This window comes from Pipistrellus hanaki, assembly GCF_964339955.1.
Source record: "Pipistrellus hanaki genome assembly, chromosome: 6".
Lineage (NCBI taxonomy): Eukaryota > Metazoa > Chordata > Mammalia > Chiroptera > Vespertilionidae > Pipistrellus > Pipistrellus hanaki.
In genome coordinates, this window is record NC_140508.1 from 71,912,970 (window position 1) to 71,929,468 (window position 16,499).

General features: G+C 51.9%; 1 protein-coding gene across 2 annotated transcripts in view; it reads right to left on the reverse strand.

The window, feature by feature from the left end:
- Window positions 1–360: 360 nt before the first annotated feature.
- Window positions 361–16,499, reverse strand: part of MAPK4 (mitogen-activated protein kinase 4) — a 36,421-nt gene continuing 20,282 nt past the window's right edge. Inside the window, exons 2-5 of one of the 2 annotated variants that reach the window (XM_084888933.1) lie at window positions 9,012–9,156; window positions 7,354–7,515; window positions 4,972–5,173; window positions 361–2,837 (exon numbers count right to left, since the gene is read on the reverse strand). In XM_084888933.1, the coding sequence (XP_084745059.1) occupies window positions 2,132–2,837; window positions 4,972–5,173; window positions 7,354–7,515; window positions 9,012–9,156 (1,215 nt within the window). In that variant the 3' untranslated portion in view covers window positions 361–2,131. The remainder of the gene's footprint in view (window positions 2,838–4,971; window positions 5,174–7,353; window positions 7,516–9,011; window positions 9,157–16,499) is intronic. The other variant, XM_084888934.1, reaches the window with a different exon arrangement.

The window sequence follows — 16,499 nt, forward strand, 5'->3', positions numbered from 1 at the left end:
GTGAGGTGTGGCTCAGGCTGATATTTCTGGGTGGCTGGCTCCCCCAGATCTCAAGATGTTGGCACCTTTTCGTCACTGGAGGAAAGGGTGAGTCTTGGTCAAAAGGTCTGGAATTGGCTCCTAGATTTCGTTTAAAATCTACCCTATAAATACCAGGCCAAACCCAGGTGATTCTGGAATCGCTTTCCTGATTATCAATCTGTGTAGGTTCTTATCTCTCCTCCAACTGCAATCCCTCTAGACACCAGCCTTCACAGGTGCAGGGAGAAGCCAGCCAGGCTCGATGGATCACCCACAGCTAAAGACAAGATTAGATAACATACATGAATGAATAAGATAATATGCAGACGAACAAATGAATTCATGTTCCAATATAACTTTATTTGGCCCATCCTGATCAAGTTTAATAATGTTTAATAGATTTTTTTTAAAACTTGAATAGTAATAACAATTCCTCTGTAATAACAATTATATATGAACTTCTGGTCAGGGTCAGCAGCTTGTTCCTTTACCAAAAATGTAAAGCCGCCCTTTGAGGACAAATGGCACATGAGGAGCAGTGTACATTTCCTTATCTTTAAAATAAAAACACAAAAAACCGAATACTTCATATGTACATATTTTCCATTTAAAAATCGGTCAATGTGATTAATTCTGTCTTTAAATATAAGTTTCTAGTATGTTGAATGTTTCAATGTACAAATCCTACTTAGCAGATTAGATTTAAGGTGCTGTTAAGGTGAGGGTGAACACAGCCAAGACCAAGACGGGGGGACCTTCCGCTTAGAGTGTCCAGACTTCCTGTGGGTGTCTTTGGGCGTGTTGGGGGGGGGGGGGCGGGAGAAGGGTGGAGCTGGACACCAGTGATGGAAACGGCACGATACGTCTGCAGAGAGTCTGCTGTGCCCACACACCATCACCCCAGGCTCCGGGTGCGAGGGCACTCTGGGTTTGCAAGTTCCAAACTCATCCTGGCCTGAACTAGGTGGCGATACCTCTGCCTGACCCCCGAGGGTCCTCACGGTGGCACTCCCCTCCCCCTTTCTCACATTGTTACCTCCCTGGATTCCTTGACCCCAGGCCACTCGCTCTCCAATGCACTTCTTCAGGGCCTGCTCTTTGCAGGGGTTAAATATAGAACCAAGGGCAGTATGAACGGAGCCTGATAGGGATGCATTAATTTGAAATCTTCTCTCCTAACATTTGCTTTATGGTGAGCCCCTAATTGGGGGTGGGGGTGGGGGCCCTGGAGGGATTCATGGAATTGCTATCTTCACACTCACCCGTGTGACAGGCCTTGGGAATGAGGGCTGTGTCTGTGTTTGCACACCTGTCAGGGAAGCGCACGGGAAGTTCTGGGAGAAGTGCATGCCCAGGCCTGGGAGAATGGGTCCTGTTACCCACAGACCCACACTGATCTGATCTAAACAAGGATTTCAGGTCCTTCAGGAGTGAGGCAAACACAGGGGCCTGGCCAATGAGAAGCATGTATTTGAGGCACCGGAATAATATGCTTGATTCGGGGAAAGAAACTGGCTCAGTTCCCAATGTTGGAATACAAGACACATCGCTCGGAAGAAAAGAACATGGTGATGGGCAGGGAAGGCGCATCTTGCACTAATGTTTCTGGCTTAAAAGCCAGCGGGACCCCAGCGGAGGAAGACATTGTGTAGTGGACTGACAGACACTGGCCTGGGGCCGGGACACTGGGACCCCTGGATCCTGGCTGGACTCTGATTCTCTCGTTCTCACTGTCCTTCCGTGTCTGTCAGTTGGTTGGGCCGGTGGGTGTCTGCACCAGCCTGACAGGTTCTGAGGCCTCTCTCCACCCGGGTGGGGCCTGCAGGCTGCTTCCTAAGACTCACAAGGGCCTCCTCTTCGCTGGGAAAGTGATCAACCCCCAAACTAGGCTCCTGTTTAAACCCGCTCCCAGAGGTTAAAGGCTAGTTATTAAGGCAGTTTAAGAAACGGACCGGACATTCCTCGCGCTCTCCTCGGATCCTTCCTGTGTCCTGCTAACCCCCAGGGGGTGGAGGGGCCATGGGGAGAGGCCGCCTCCTCCCGCCAGGCCCGCCTGCCCTGGGTGGCCTCCCGCGAGGGGTGCAGGGGCATGGAGCGCCCCCCTGCGGCCTCACCACCGTTCTTTGGAGAAGGGGTCTGCCTGCACGAGGTCTGCAGGGCACTCGGGGATGCACGTGGTGCCGTTGAGGTCGCCCAGCTTGCTGTCCGGCAGGTCCTCGGGCTTGGTGCAGAGCTTCAGGGCGCGGGAGATGAACACGTCCAGGTCGAACTGGGGGCTGGCGCCGCCGCCGTCCACGGTGGCCGGGCGGCCGGGCGGGGAGGCGGGCGGGTGGCGCTCGGGCCCCTCGCGGGGCGGGCTGGCGGGCTCCTGGCCGGCCTGCGTGCTCTGCACCCACTGCGCGATCTCCAGGAAGAGGCTGGCCGGCTCGTCCTCCTCGCGGCGCGCCCCGGCGGCCCCGGCCCCGGCCCCCGCGGCCCCGGGAGCGGCCCCAGGGGCAGGGGGCGCGCCGGCCGTCTGCTTCCAGTGCGACAGGTCCAGGATGAGCTTGGGCTCCGAGTAGTGGTGCGGCTTGCTGTCGCGCCACAGCAGCTTGTCCAGGTAGGACGGCGAGCCCACCTTGTAGTCGCAGGAGCGCTCCAGGGACGAGTGCGACTGCTCCAGGAAGCGCTCCGAGCTGCCCTGCGAGTCCTTGCGCGGGTCCACCTGCACGTCCTCCGCCGGCGCCGAGCCCGCGCGCGGGTCCCGCTGCACCTCGCTCGCGTCCGGGCCCCGGTCGGGCCGCCACTCCAGGTCGGATGACAGGCTCACGGGGTACCTGCAAAGGGTGCAGACGGACCCGGGCATTGGGTCCCTGGCCCATCCCTCCAGCTCCGGTCCCCACCTCGCTGCAAGCTGGGAGGGGGATGGGACAAGGCAATGGCGAGGGGCCAGGGCTCTAAAAAATATATATTTTATTGATTTTTTACAGAGAGGAAGAGAGAGGGATAGAGAGTTAGAAACATCGATGAGAGAGAGAATCATCGATCAGCTGCCTCTCGCACACCCTCTACTGGGGATGTTCCCGCAACCAAGGTACATGCCCTTGACCGGAATCCAACCTGGGACCTTTCAGTCTGCAGGCCGATGCTCTATCCACTGAGTCAAACAGGTTTCGGCTCCCCTGGTGTTCTTGGTACCCATTCACTACCCTACACACAGTTCCTGAGCACCTCCTCTGTTCTAGGCCCTGTTCTAGGCATTGCCAGAACAGCAGTGAACAAAACAGCACAATCCCCGTCCTCACGAGCTAACTTTCCAGTAAGTTCCTAAATACTGTGGCCCTGAGGAGGCTGGGGGGCTGCAGGGACCACAGTCAAGGGCAGGCCATGCACAGGGGTCAGCAGAAGAGAGTTTGCCTTCATCTCCATTTGCTGGCAGCGCTCGATGCCAACCATCCACCTGGGCAACCCAGTAACCTGTCCAAACTAGCAATGGGGCATGGCCTTCCCTTGCTGCCTCCTTCATCTGAAACCCATCCACTGTCACATGCTTGAAGAGGAGGAATTGCTCCTCTGCCACGCATGTAACTGCTGTCACACTCCCACCACAGCGTGGCTCCCCCTCGGAGTCCTCGCTGCAAAGCCCTCAACTTTAGTCCGGGATTGAGCAGCGATCAGCGGTGGCTCCCAGGAATGCAGATGGCGAAGCCCACGCAGCGGTTAGCTGCGTGGTCTAAGACCACCAGACCAGGACGGGACCGAGGAGATCATAGATGCCTTACCTCCATGGAGACTGCTCAAAGTACCTGTTTTTGAAAGTATCTCCCTTACAAAGAAACTTCTATCCAACTCTGACTCGTTGGTAGTGATGTCAGGGCACACTGTGTGGAGAGGACTCTGATCCCCAGCCCAGTTTAGCAGGAAAGAGTCCTGTGATTGCTTAGCACAGTGGTCGGCAAACCTCGGCTTACGAGCCACATGCGGCTCTTTGGCCCCTTGAGTGTGGCTCTTCCACAAAATACCACGCACGGGCACACACGTACAGTGCCATTGAAGGAGTACCCTAATTAAGTTAATAACAATGAACCTACCTATATAGTTTAAATTTTATTTTTTTATTTTTTATTTTTTTCTCTTTTTTATTTTTTTAATTAAATTATTATCTGTGTACATATTTTAGCATTGTCCCCCCTTCCCATACATACCCTCCCTCCGAGAGTTTTGTGTCCATTGGTTGTACTTATATGCATGTATACAAGTCCTTCAGTTGATCTCTTATCTCCCCCATATAGTTTAAGTTTTAAAAATTTGGCTCTCAAAAGAAATTTCAATCGTTGTACTGTTGATATTTGGCTCTATTGACTAATGAGTTTGCCGACCACTGGCTTAGCAGTGTCTGACAGGGATGCAGATTGGGGAGAAACCCAGGTGGGCCAAATATCAGCTGTGTGACATGATGCCAGCCAATCTCTACCCTCTCTGCTCTGTAGCTTCCTCCTGTGCCAATGGGCGATGCCAGGAATGGTACCCTGCCTAATGGCACTCTGCAGGGGCGCAGAGGAGGTGAGCACAGGGGCGTGCTGTGTGGCGGTAAATCCACACTGCTCTCCTGCCTTGCGTGGCTGCAGTTTACATTTCCCGGGCAAATTCCCAGCCCGCCAGAAGGCAGCTCCTGCAGGGGGCCCTCATTCAACGCTGGCAGAACACTGTACTGAGCCTGGGAGGTGAGGGGGGAGGAAAGCTCGTGGTGCCAAGGGAAGGGCCCTGGGCCACATGTCAGACAGGCTGCTCCTGCACTGAGTGCCAGGGCATGGGAGAGGGCAAGGCGGGCAGGGAAGTTGGGGAAAGCACCCCAGGACTATACAATGTGGGAGACAGAGCGGGAGGTCACACGGAATCAGAGGCAAATAGCAATGGGAGGACTGGGACGGGGGCTCCAGACTCCAGGGCTGGACGCGCCTGGCACCACACCTGTCCCAGGTGGAGAGCTGGCTCTGGCTGGCAGCCATCAGCAGGATGTCGTCGATCTCATCCTCGATGCGGAAGGGGTGCTGGGAGATGGGCTCGTCCTCGGGGCACGAGTACGGGCTCATGTAGGGGTGCTGCAGCCCCATCTCGGCGGTGAGGCGATCCATGGGGTTAAAGGTCAGGATCTTCTCCAGAAAGTCGATGGCTGTGGAGCGAAGCCAGATAGGAAGGTCATCATTGGTTGCTACTGCCGCCCTGAGAAGGAGACCCCGCAGCGTGGCGACAGTCCTGTGTATTTTTCCGTTTGTGAAAAGGTTTTTAGTCATTTTCTTTCTCATGATCCTCACCACAATCCAGCGACAAATTTGGGGCTGATGCTGCTTTTGGACCCACAAATCTAAGTAAGAGAGGCCCAGAGGGGGAAAGGGGCATGCTCAAGGTCATGGCTGGTGACAGGAGGCCCAGGGCTAAACTCTGCCTAAGGTTGATTTCTCCAGAGACAAGAATTGAGGTGTAAGTCAGTACCTGGAGGTGAGCCCCAAAATGTACTGGGCGGGGCGGTGGCAAGAAGCCAGCAGAGGGTGTATCTATGAGCAGGTTCCCCTATGGGCACCTGGGGCTCATTTCCACTGGGTCCCCCAGGAGACAGCGTGGGACCTGCAAGGGGTTTCACTCAGGGACAAGGGTCAGCAGAAGAGAGTTTGCCTTAATCTCCATTTGCTGGCAATGCTTGATGCCAACCATCCATGTGGACAACTCAGTAGCCCGTCCAAACTAGCAGCGGGGCATGGATACCCCAGCATGGAGAGATACTGCTGGGGGATCTCTCCACCTGCTCCCAGTGTTGGGGTGAGTGCTGCTGGGGTAGCTGGGAGCCTGCTTCCCAGCAGTAAACAGCCCCCGAGAGGAAGGTGACGAAGGTGAGGCGGGTGGGACAGGGCCTGACAGGCCAGAGCTCCTAGTTGATGTCCAGCGGGCCTCCCACCATATGTTGCCCTGGGAGGTCTCACAAATAAAGACAGCCTGCATCTTCCTCTCTGAAATCAATAAAAACGAACCTGAGTTTTTAGAAGTGCTAACATGCACACAGGTGGCATTGCAGAGGCCCCGGAAAGGATGCTTGTTTGCAGAGTGAGGCTGCACCAGACCCAGGCGTGGCCTCCGTGGGCCTCAGCTGGGCACGTGCACGGGGGGGGCCCCCTCGGGTTTCTGGCTGTTCTGTCCGCCCGTGTGCCAGCAAACAGCAGTGAGAGCGCGATGGGAATTGATTTGGGGGATTTAAAATGAATATCAGCAGGCGGGCAAATTGGCAAACACGGACGGAACCATGAGTAATGCGATTGCCTGTACTCTGCTCCAGAAGGACTGTGAGGAGGCACTCGGTCCATGTCTGTGGAATTGAATTGAAACTCGAAGATGGGGGAGAAAATGGATGTGGGCTGACAAGGCGAGGGTGAGAAGCTGGCGCTGTGTACGAGCGATGGGAGGCGGCCTGGCCAGCGGGGAGGGTGCGGTCAGATGGGGGAGGGCTGTGACCATCAGGATATTTCATCACCCGGCTGAGGACCCCTCTAGTGGCTGGACCAAGGGGAGGTCCTGGCATCTGGAACCTGGGATGGGGAGGGAAGCCTTGAGCAGTCAGTAGTCATTTGCCATCCAGCACCTTCAGTCCAGGACAGATGTTCTGACCACTAAGCAACACTGGCCAGGGTGAGAAATAAACTTTTAAATTTCTTTTTTCTTAAGTAATGATCAAATCTTATTTGAGCCTTGAGAATTTTGGTCTCTCTCACAATCGGCTGTAGAAGCTTCCTCGGGAAGCCTCTGACAGGTCTGAGGCCCAATCATAATGTAACATCTAAGATGGCAGAGGAACCCCCTATGCCAGGGCCTTACAGGTCCTATTTACTTACCCATCATAATGACCCTACGTGCCCATTTTATAGTTAAGGAAACTGAGATGCAGAGAAGTTAAGAAACTTGTCCAAGGCCCAACAGCTCAACATTCACTGGTGGAACTAGGAATTGAGCCTGGCTTTGGCTCTCAAGCTGATAAAGCCCATGTTCTCAGCACCACACCATACCTTCCAAGGAGGAAAAAGTAAAGGGGGAGAAGGAGGAAGCAAGTGAGAAAGACAAGAAAGAAAAGGAGGCAAATCAGGGGTGGAATATGGAGGACCCCTAATGACTGCCTTGAAGTTGCCCGCTGGCCACATTCCAGGGGCTAATCATCTGGAAGTAGCCACACCAAATGCTGACTGCCAGGGGCCCTCACTTGTATGCTAAGGACTCTGCTTGGTCCTTCTGGAAGGACACTGCCTGGCCCGCCCCCAAGGGACGCAGAGTGCAGCCTGCAGATGCGGGCCTGGCTGTGGGCGCAGGTACCTTCACTGTTCACTTCGGGGAGCAGCTTGCGCAGGGGCCTCTTCACCTCCCAGGTGCTGCTGACGAAGGAGGGCATCACCTTGAGCAGCTCGTCCTTGTCCTCTTCCCGGATCACAGGGATGGTCTCCAGGATGAGCTGCATCTGCTCCAGCTCGTGAGCCCCTGGGGAGGCAAATGCCAGGTGGATCAGTGTGCTGCCCAAGGGACTGGGTGTGTGGAAGCCCCACAGCAGTAACAGGAGGCCTGGGAGGGGCCACACAGGGCAGGGGTCAGCCTTGGCTGGGATCCAGGGCCCTGGCTCTGGTCTTCCTCCTGCCACTAACTTGCTGTGTGACTAGAAGCAATGGCTTACTGTCTCTGGGTCTGGCTTTGTCAAATGCCTCTGCCTCTGGGATGAGCAGTCTTGTTAAGACTGGCAGCCAGCACCAAAGTGACGAGAACAGCCTGGCTCGAGGCTTTCCAAGGGCCCCTTCCCATTGGCCTCTCTGCATGTTCTTTACCGGGCTAGGCAAGCAAGTGATTTCAAGGCTGGGAATGAGCCTGACCCCTTGGTTTCCAATGAGGAGGATTCCAATGAGGAGAGGAATGTGTCCTGAGCACACTGCTTCTGTGCTCCTTTGGGCAGAGGGAGGAAGGCAGGCTACGCCCAATGCGTGGACCAGGATGGAGGCAGGGACTCATTCATTTGACAAGTAATTATTTATTGAGCACCGTCTCCCTGTCAGGCATCATGCTGGATGCTGGGAACGAATACCTCTCTCATCTGTAAAAGCGTCAGTCTTTATCACCTCAGAAACTCAGCGCACCTTCTATTCTACTCCCAGACAACACTGAGCCTGTGTTCGAGCTCTGGCACTGCTGGGATGCACAAGTCTGCCTCCTTACTACCCCGCTCTGACCTCCAGGCTCAGAGTTGTCTTTGGGTAGAAGGTGTGTTGAGTTTCTGTTTCACTCTTACCTTCATTCCTTCCGTTTTCTGCCTTTGTGTGAATAGCCTTTCCACTGCCTCTACCCGAGTGAATCCTCACCAAGCCTCGCTTTCCTCAAGGAGCCCCCTGACTCATCCAGCTGCTCAGAGGGCCTCTCCGGACCCCCCCTCGCCCCCCGTTCCCATGGATCCCAGTCTGCCAGCAGCTGGTGGCTCAGGATGGGCTCTTCGTGTGTCCCCATACGCCCCTTGTGGTACTAAGTACATGCGAATGCTGTGAAGGCCAGCCCAGAAAGGGCCTCCAGCATCAGGGTCTGCCCTCAAGGCATTCCCTTGGCCTCTCCCTCAGTGGGCTCATGGAGGGTCAGTTCAGGGACTCTGGGAGCTCCTGGTGGGGACCCCTCTCCAAATAGGCACTTCAGACCGACTGTTTAGAGTGGCAGGGAGAGAGAAGGAAGGGGCTGGAAATGTAGGGTGGGTGTTTTCAACGGTCAACCTCAAGGTATTGGAATACAAGTGGTTACTTGATCGTGAAAGTTCTATCCTAAAAGATTACTTTTAGTGTCTCTAGCATTTTGCCTGGACTGACAGACAGAAAGGTGCCTCCAAGCAATGCCATAAAAGCCACAGAGGTTACTTCAAAGAGAAAGGCTAGCATGTCTTGTGCACCCAGTTCCCTTTGTCTAGAATGACACCAGAGGAGAAAGAAGGTGAGTGGTTAGCTGCTTACCTGCAAAGAGCATTCTCCCCGTGAGCATCTCAGCCAGGATGCAGCCAGCAGCCCACATGTCGATGGCTTTGGTGTAGTTGTTAGGGGAGAGGAGCAGGCGTGGTGAGCGGTACCACTTCGTTACCAAGCCTTCTGACAGATAACCCTGGAAGACAGAATCCTGTTCCATCCATCTGTCATGCAGATTCCCTCCCTCCCACACCTCTTCTCATTTATCTTCACCTGGAGACAGGACCCCTTTCAGGATTCCTTCACCCTTGATCCTTTCCTGTGGATCTGGAAGAAGTATTACTGAACAGAAGTCTGACTGTAGGGATTCAGGCTTCTTTGTGGGTTTCAAAGGTTTTGGTGGGGGAGGGTCTCAGGAGGCCCTGGCATTCTCCTCTGTAGAAAGGAATTCAGGATATCAATATTTTAGGAGAAATGATATCCTGCCCTAGCTTGATGCAAGTATGCAAAACAAATCTGACCTCGTCTAGTAAGAAGATGGATAAGTAAGAGCCATACTCCAGTTCATTATCGCCATCAACAGAATAGTGATGAGACACTGGAATTTCATTTACCCAGCGTCTGAATCTCAGACACAGACATACATTTGGAAGCAAGCCAGTTGCTTTGGCGTTAGTGGTTAGAATCAATGCAGCTACGACGCCAGAGCCAAGACCCTGATGAAAACGAATAAGGCTATCTTCATAACGGATGCAGGCCAAGGGCATATGACAGCAGACCTAATGGCAAAGTGGACACAACTTTTGCTCCGAGGATTCTGGGAGTTCTACACAGTGCCTTCTGGAGGGATAGATGTGCTAGCTGATTTCAGCCATTGCTCAGTGACTTCCGATCTGGGCTGGAATCCCTCCCCACAAGATATAGTGATGGCCTAGGTCAGCAAGCCACATGCGGCCCTTTGGCCCCTTGAGTGTGGATTTTCCACAAAATACCAGGGCCTGGGTGAGTCTATTTTGAAGAAGTGGCATTAGAAGAAGTTTAAGTTTAAATAATTTGGCTCTCTAAAGAAATTTCAATCGTTGTACTGTTGATACTTGGCTCTGTTGACTAATGAGTTTGCCAACCACTGGCCTAGGTGTTTTAGCACAGAAAAGAAAACATAGCCAAGCAATTTGGAAGTTATTCTCTATATAATTCAGAAAGCTGGCCCAACAATGAAATCCAGGAAATGTCCATTTGGATCAACTGAGCAATCTCTCTACAGTGAGAAAATAGACAGTTTGGTATTCAAGGTGAGACAATTCCAATCGAGGGGCTCTAATGTGAGGTTCTAGGGATGATCTTGGTTGTTGCTGTAATCCTCCGTTTGGCATTTGAATTTGCCTTTTTACTGATGCAGAAAGTATATCAGAGATCCATGTTAAAACGTATACAATGTTCAGAAGCCCAAGTACCCAGGAGCTTTTGATCAGTTAATCTGAAATCTTTTCATTTGTTGAGCAAAGATTTATTGTTTAAAGCCTCTGAGAGCCCTGCATTAGGACAGCAGTTTCCTCTCCTCTGTGGCACAACTTTTTTCAGTGTAGGGCCTCAAACTGTTGGAACAAAGAGGAAAAGAGACATTCCCCCCCCTACCCCCCCCCCCCCCAACGGGAAATGACTACAGCAAAGCTATTCTCTGGCCTCAAAGCTCTCACCGACATGAACTCCGTACAGTTTTTGGATGTACCCCTCTTTCTCTCTCCTTTTGGCATCTACACGTGTGCATCCTACAGATGGAGGCCCTCACACCTGCTGTCTACCTGGCTGATGCCCACTCAGGCCAGCTTCCTCTCAGGAGCTTCCCAGTTCTCTGGGATGAGATTGGATGCCCCTCCGGGAGCTCCATGGGTCCTGTTTGCTACTGTTTCTTTACTTCTATGACGTTGCCCACTTTCCAGTCCCCTAGACTCTATGCCTCTCACAGGAAGCAGCTGGTATAGGTTCACAGTCATGTCCAAATTGCCTAGTCCCAAGTCTGCCTCTTAGGAAGCGTTCAAAAAATATGTTGAATGAGTGAGTGAATGAATAAATTAATGAATAAACAAGGATTGTCTCCTGTGGTCTAAACCCCAGGCATTTTGCAGGGACCACTGACCCTCTTCTTGGACATGCTTGACTTTCCAGAGAGTTCCAGGTGCCACATTCAAAGGTGGGTGGGAAATTCACAGCAGTTGACACCCATTGATACCTTGCCTTGTCCCAAAAAGGATTGGCAAATGGAAGTCACTTTTAAAAGGTCAGGTGTGTTGTGGTATAATTTACATACAATAAAATTTGCCCTTTTTAGGGTACAGTTTTGTCATCTCCAACAATTCCACAGCCCCTTCTCGTCACTCCAGTTTTGCCCTGTTTATAATGTCATGTAAATGAAATCACACCAGGAAGCTTTTTGAATCTAATTGCTTCCCTTAGCGTAATGCATTTAGACTCACCATGTTGTGTGTACAGTAGTGTGTCAGGGGCTGAAGTTTGATCCTAAAAATTACAGAGGCAAGCCAGGTGGCCTGTGGAAGGAAGGTCACTTCTGCATGGGCGGGCTGTAACTAAAGGCTGTCTCTGATTTTATTTTCCAGTCGGAGTTGGAGGCTGAGACTGTCAGAGGAAGACTAAAACCCAGATCACCCAGAGGGGAGGGGACTTAAGGAAAGTTTCCCTTGATATGTAAATAAACAGTCTTTTAAGGAATGGAATTCCCTATAATTAACATAATTAACACCTGCGGATCTGCAGCTTTGGGGCTGAGGAGTGGGGTGGGGGTGGGGGGTGGGGGTTGAGGGTGGGAAATCCTTTGAAAACACCTGCTCTGAAAGTGAAAGGAAGATGTACTTTGGGGCAAGGCTGCCCCTAGGTCAGAATTATGGCCGGACCTTGACAGTGGTTGAGAAAGTGAACTCCTGGCTCTTTCTTGCATTTGAATGAAAACCAAGGACCTGCTAGATATCTGTTAACTACCACAGCTACTTCCCTATGGTTGCTTGTCCCTCAAGCCCCTTGTGAGAACAAAGGGAGTTGCTGATGTGTTTCAGAAGCCAGGGGGCAGAGGGGAACCTGGGCAGGTACAGTGCCTTCTGCCTGGCTCTGAAGCAAGAGGACCCGGGGGGGGGGGGGGGGGGCAGGGGAATCAAAGAGTGGCTTTCTTCCTGGGTGGGGAGTCTGAGCAGGAAGGCGCTGGGGTCCACAACACGCTCCTGGCGACCTAAATTCAAGAGAGGAGTTTCAGTTGAGTAGATAGGGTGAAAGTCAGAATTTTCCAGAATTAAAAAAAAAAAAATCTTTAAAAAAATACCCAGGAATAGAGGCTCCATTTTAAGAAATATATATATTTTTATTGATTTCAAAGAGGAAGGGATAGGGAGAGAGAAATAGAAACATCAATGATGAGAGAGAATCATTGATCCACTGCCTCCTGCACACCCCTATTGGGATCAAGCGTGCAAACCACGGAGGCACAGAGGATAAGCAATCTACCCCCGTCAGGCATGTGCCCTGTGCTCAACCACTGACACCGTGCTGGCTGGGTGAGACTCAATTTTATCAGAAGGGCTCATAAATCAGTAAGGATATTGGCTCCCAGAAATCCCTAGTTGGCTTTCCTGCTGAGCCTGTGGGAGGATAGTTTCAGCTCCATTTCGACATGGAGGGCCCTATCTTCAGTGATCAGACCTGGTCTGCAGGGGGCTCTCCCAGGGCAGGCTGGGAGGCAGCTGGTCCACGCAGGACACACTGTCCTGTGAGCTCTAAGACCATGTGCTCTGAGAAGACACGAAGTCAACACTGCAATTCTCCACGGCCCCTCTCAGCAGACTACTGCAGTGTTTCCCAAAGTGTGGTACACGTACCCCCAGGAGTACGGGAAGAGTTTGGTGGGGGTATGCGTTGCACCGGAGTTTGGTGGGGATATGCACTGCACCGTGCTTAGCTGCGCCTAATTCTACGTTCTCATGAGTACGAGGGGTACTCAGCGTTACGAAACTTATAGAAGGGGTACACATATGTGAAAAGTTTGGGAAACACTGGACTAGAGGGAGACTGGAATTGCCCTGCCCCTTCCTTCTGCCCCCTGGTCCCTTGGTGCTCCTGGGGAGAAGCCGGTGCTCCTGGGGAGAAGCTGGTTCTTGAGGAGGCGCCGCTGGGAGGCAGTCAGACACAGCTTCGTGTCTAGACCCTGTCAGGAGCCTTCGGGATTTCTTCAGCTATTTCTCTAGTTAGCTCTTCTCTTAGGGTCCTGTACAGCCGACAGGAGGCTTTGACTTTGAAAGGTTCAAAGGTGTTTGAAATAATAGTCTAGAAGCAGCTGCCCTGAGTGAGGGTAATTAGGAACCCACAGCAGATTCAGAGGGGAGGTGTCAGTGAAGCTCTGAGCATTCCTTTTACAGAAGAAGCAGGGGTACTCCGTCCCAGGTGCCTGCAGGAAATTCAGGCCAACCTCGCTCAAACTCACCCTGGAAGGTGGGCACCCCTCTGCTGCCACAACCAGCCAGCCCTGGTGGGTCCACTTCTGTGGGGCTTGCCCTCTCAATGCCTCCACCGTCTGGAGCCTGACCTCATGGGTCTGGGATTGCAAGCCTCCGATGCCACCCACTAATGATAATGCATCTCCTGGCTGCTCACAGCCACGGGGAGAATTTAAATGGGGACAGGGGCTTAGCGTTAGTGGTCCCCAAAAACCCCCTGCATCAGAGTCAGGGAAACTGCTTGTGAGATGTGCAAACTTCCCAAAGCTACTGATGTACATCTTTTTCTTTCTATTAATCCTCACTCAAGGATATTTTTCCTTTGTTTTTTATAAAGCGTGGAAGGGAGAGAGAGAGAGAGAGAGAAACATCAATGTGAAAGAGTCTTATCAATTGATTGCCTCTCACATGAACCCTGACCAAGGCTGGGACTCAAGCCTGCAACCAGTGCCCTTGACGGAATCGAACCCAGGACCCCTCAGTCTGTGGGCTGACCATTCACTGAGCAAACTGTCTCTGGCACTGATGTACATCTTCAATAAGCCCCCTCCCAGTTTGAGAACCCTAGGAAGAACAAAGGGAGCATGAAGTGCCGGAAGCCAATTCCAGCATCTCAGCAGGGCTGAATCATCTAGAATGGCTAAAGGCATTTCCCCAAACCTGAAAAGGAAGCCTTAAATGATTGCTTGCTGACAGACAGCTCAGGGCATCTTAATCTAGAGGTTATTGCCTCCTCCTACCCAAACACCTGAACAGCCAGAGGTAACTCCACCAATCTGACAATGGATTTGTGTATGAATCCTCGGCCTTTGATGTGTATATCTCCACCTTGCCTTAGGACAAATTGTGTTAATAAAAAGCAAGGGGTCCTGAGACAAAGAGAACTTAGTTCCTTTAGCTAAGTCTTCACTGACTCTCCCTAATATGCCTTTCAAAAGTATGTTTCATTTCTGGACTCTTATTTAATTTATGCACAACCCTTCTCTAGATTCCAGAACCCTTCTAGATGCCCGATCAAGACCACTGGAGTTAATGAAGTTTGCAGAGGGAGGAAGGAGGGACATTGGGCGGGATGGGCATTTCCATGCAGGCTGTGGTAGGGCCCTTGCCCAGTCTTACAGTGGGAGGGGCTTTCATGCAGCCAAGTTGTTGCAGGCTCTGCACTCCCAGCCTAGAGAGGCTTGCCAGCGGGGCTGCTAGCAAAGATGATTCTCTCTGGAAAGCAGGGGATTAAGGGGCTCAGGGATGCTCCTGGCACCACGCTTCCTTGGATGGGAATAGGAATGCATATATGCACCCCTGTCTGATCTAGAAAAACTGGGTCAAGTGAAAAAGGAATCGGGCTGTGGAGAAGTCACCCTGCAGCCTTAGGGGTGAGTGGGGCTGCTGCATGGGTGCTGTGATTCTTGTAGAGCATGCCTGGTGCATGTGCCGTGGCAGCCAAAGACATGTCACACCAAGAGGTGAGGACTGGACACTTTCACCCCGGAGGGCATGGGTGGGGCCAGGAGAGCTGCTTTAGACATTTGCAAGGCTGTCGTGCAGACAAGGAGTTAAGCTTGTTCTTGAAGGATCTGGGGACAGGTGAGAGGTATGAGACATAGCTATGTAGTGTACATAATTCTAATAGCTAGCATTTATTGAACTCCTCAAACCGCTATAACTGCTTCATATAGATTAACTCATTGCATCCTTGCAACAACCCCCCGAGGTAGAGACTCTCATTATAGTCATTTTTTTTGTGAGAACATGGAGGCACAGAGAGGAAAAGAAACCTACCCCCAGTCACACAGGCTGTAAGGGGCAGAGCCGGGGTTCAGCCCCAGGCAGTGTGGATGTAGCACCTTTGTCTGAATATGGGGCTCTACTCCCCTTCACAGAAGAGCCCCCGACAGCCACCAGAGCTGCCAAAGGCAGGGGACTGGGTTCTAGTCAGGCAGAGAGGTCTAATCACGGAATGGACAGCCTCAGGGGGAGGCGTGCCAATACCCACTCGCCTGGTGGATGCCAGAGCACAGCTGCTCGGACTTGGGGGTGCATGCGAATACTCAAGGGCTTGGGTTAAATGCAGATTCCATTGCATCCGGCAAACAAGGCGATGATCTTCAATGCCCTGCCCCCCAGATTCACGATTGCCTTGCTCATGGCCAGGCAGCTTTCTGTAACCCCGCAGCAACCTGACCTATAGCAGGGGTTGATGTTTTGTGTTACACTCATCAAAATACCATATATAGGAGAAATCAGCATCCCAGAGGCCCAGTTTAGGCAGAAATCGCTGGCCTCCCTCTCCACCGTCTTCTCCCTCTGAAGGTATAATGTTTACTTGTGCTAATATCCATAGCAGGCACATGTCAGAAGCCTTTGAAAAAGGAAGAACGCAGCAGCCGCAGCCGAATAGCCTTTCTTCTTGCTGACTCCAGACTCACTCTTTGAAACTCGTTTCCATGAAAATAGGCAGCAGGGAGTCGCTCTCTGAGCTGAGGGAAGGAACACACCACCTCAACAGCCCTGCACAGTCACTTGTAAGTCATCTGGTACCTTCTGTTTATGCAGCTAAAATACACAGGGGCGAGGGAACAGCACCTTAAATCAGCTGCCTCGAGTTTTCATTAACTTCCAAGGTGCCCTAGACGCTGATGCTGATCCGCTGCCCCCCTTCTTCTCATTCCGGGCTCTGACACTCACCCGATCTTCCCAGGTTTCCATGGAAATCAACCAAAGGCTCAGCTAAGTTCCTGCAGCCCCCAGGTTTTCACGTTGCTTTTAAAAATTTATGAAAGAGTTGTTTTTTAAGAAGTAATTTATTTTTAAATGTGTTAAAATGCACCTAACATAATGTTTACCATCTTAACCGTTTTTTGTTTTGTTTTGTTTGTGTTAGTGTTGTTAATCCTCACCTGAGTATATATTTTCCATTGATTTTTTAGGGAGAGTGGAAGAAAGAGGGAAAGACAGAGAGAAACATCGATGTGAGAGAAACACATCTATTGGTTGCCTCCTGTACGAGCCCCACCAGGGCCTGGGCCAGGGAGGAGCCTGCAAC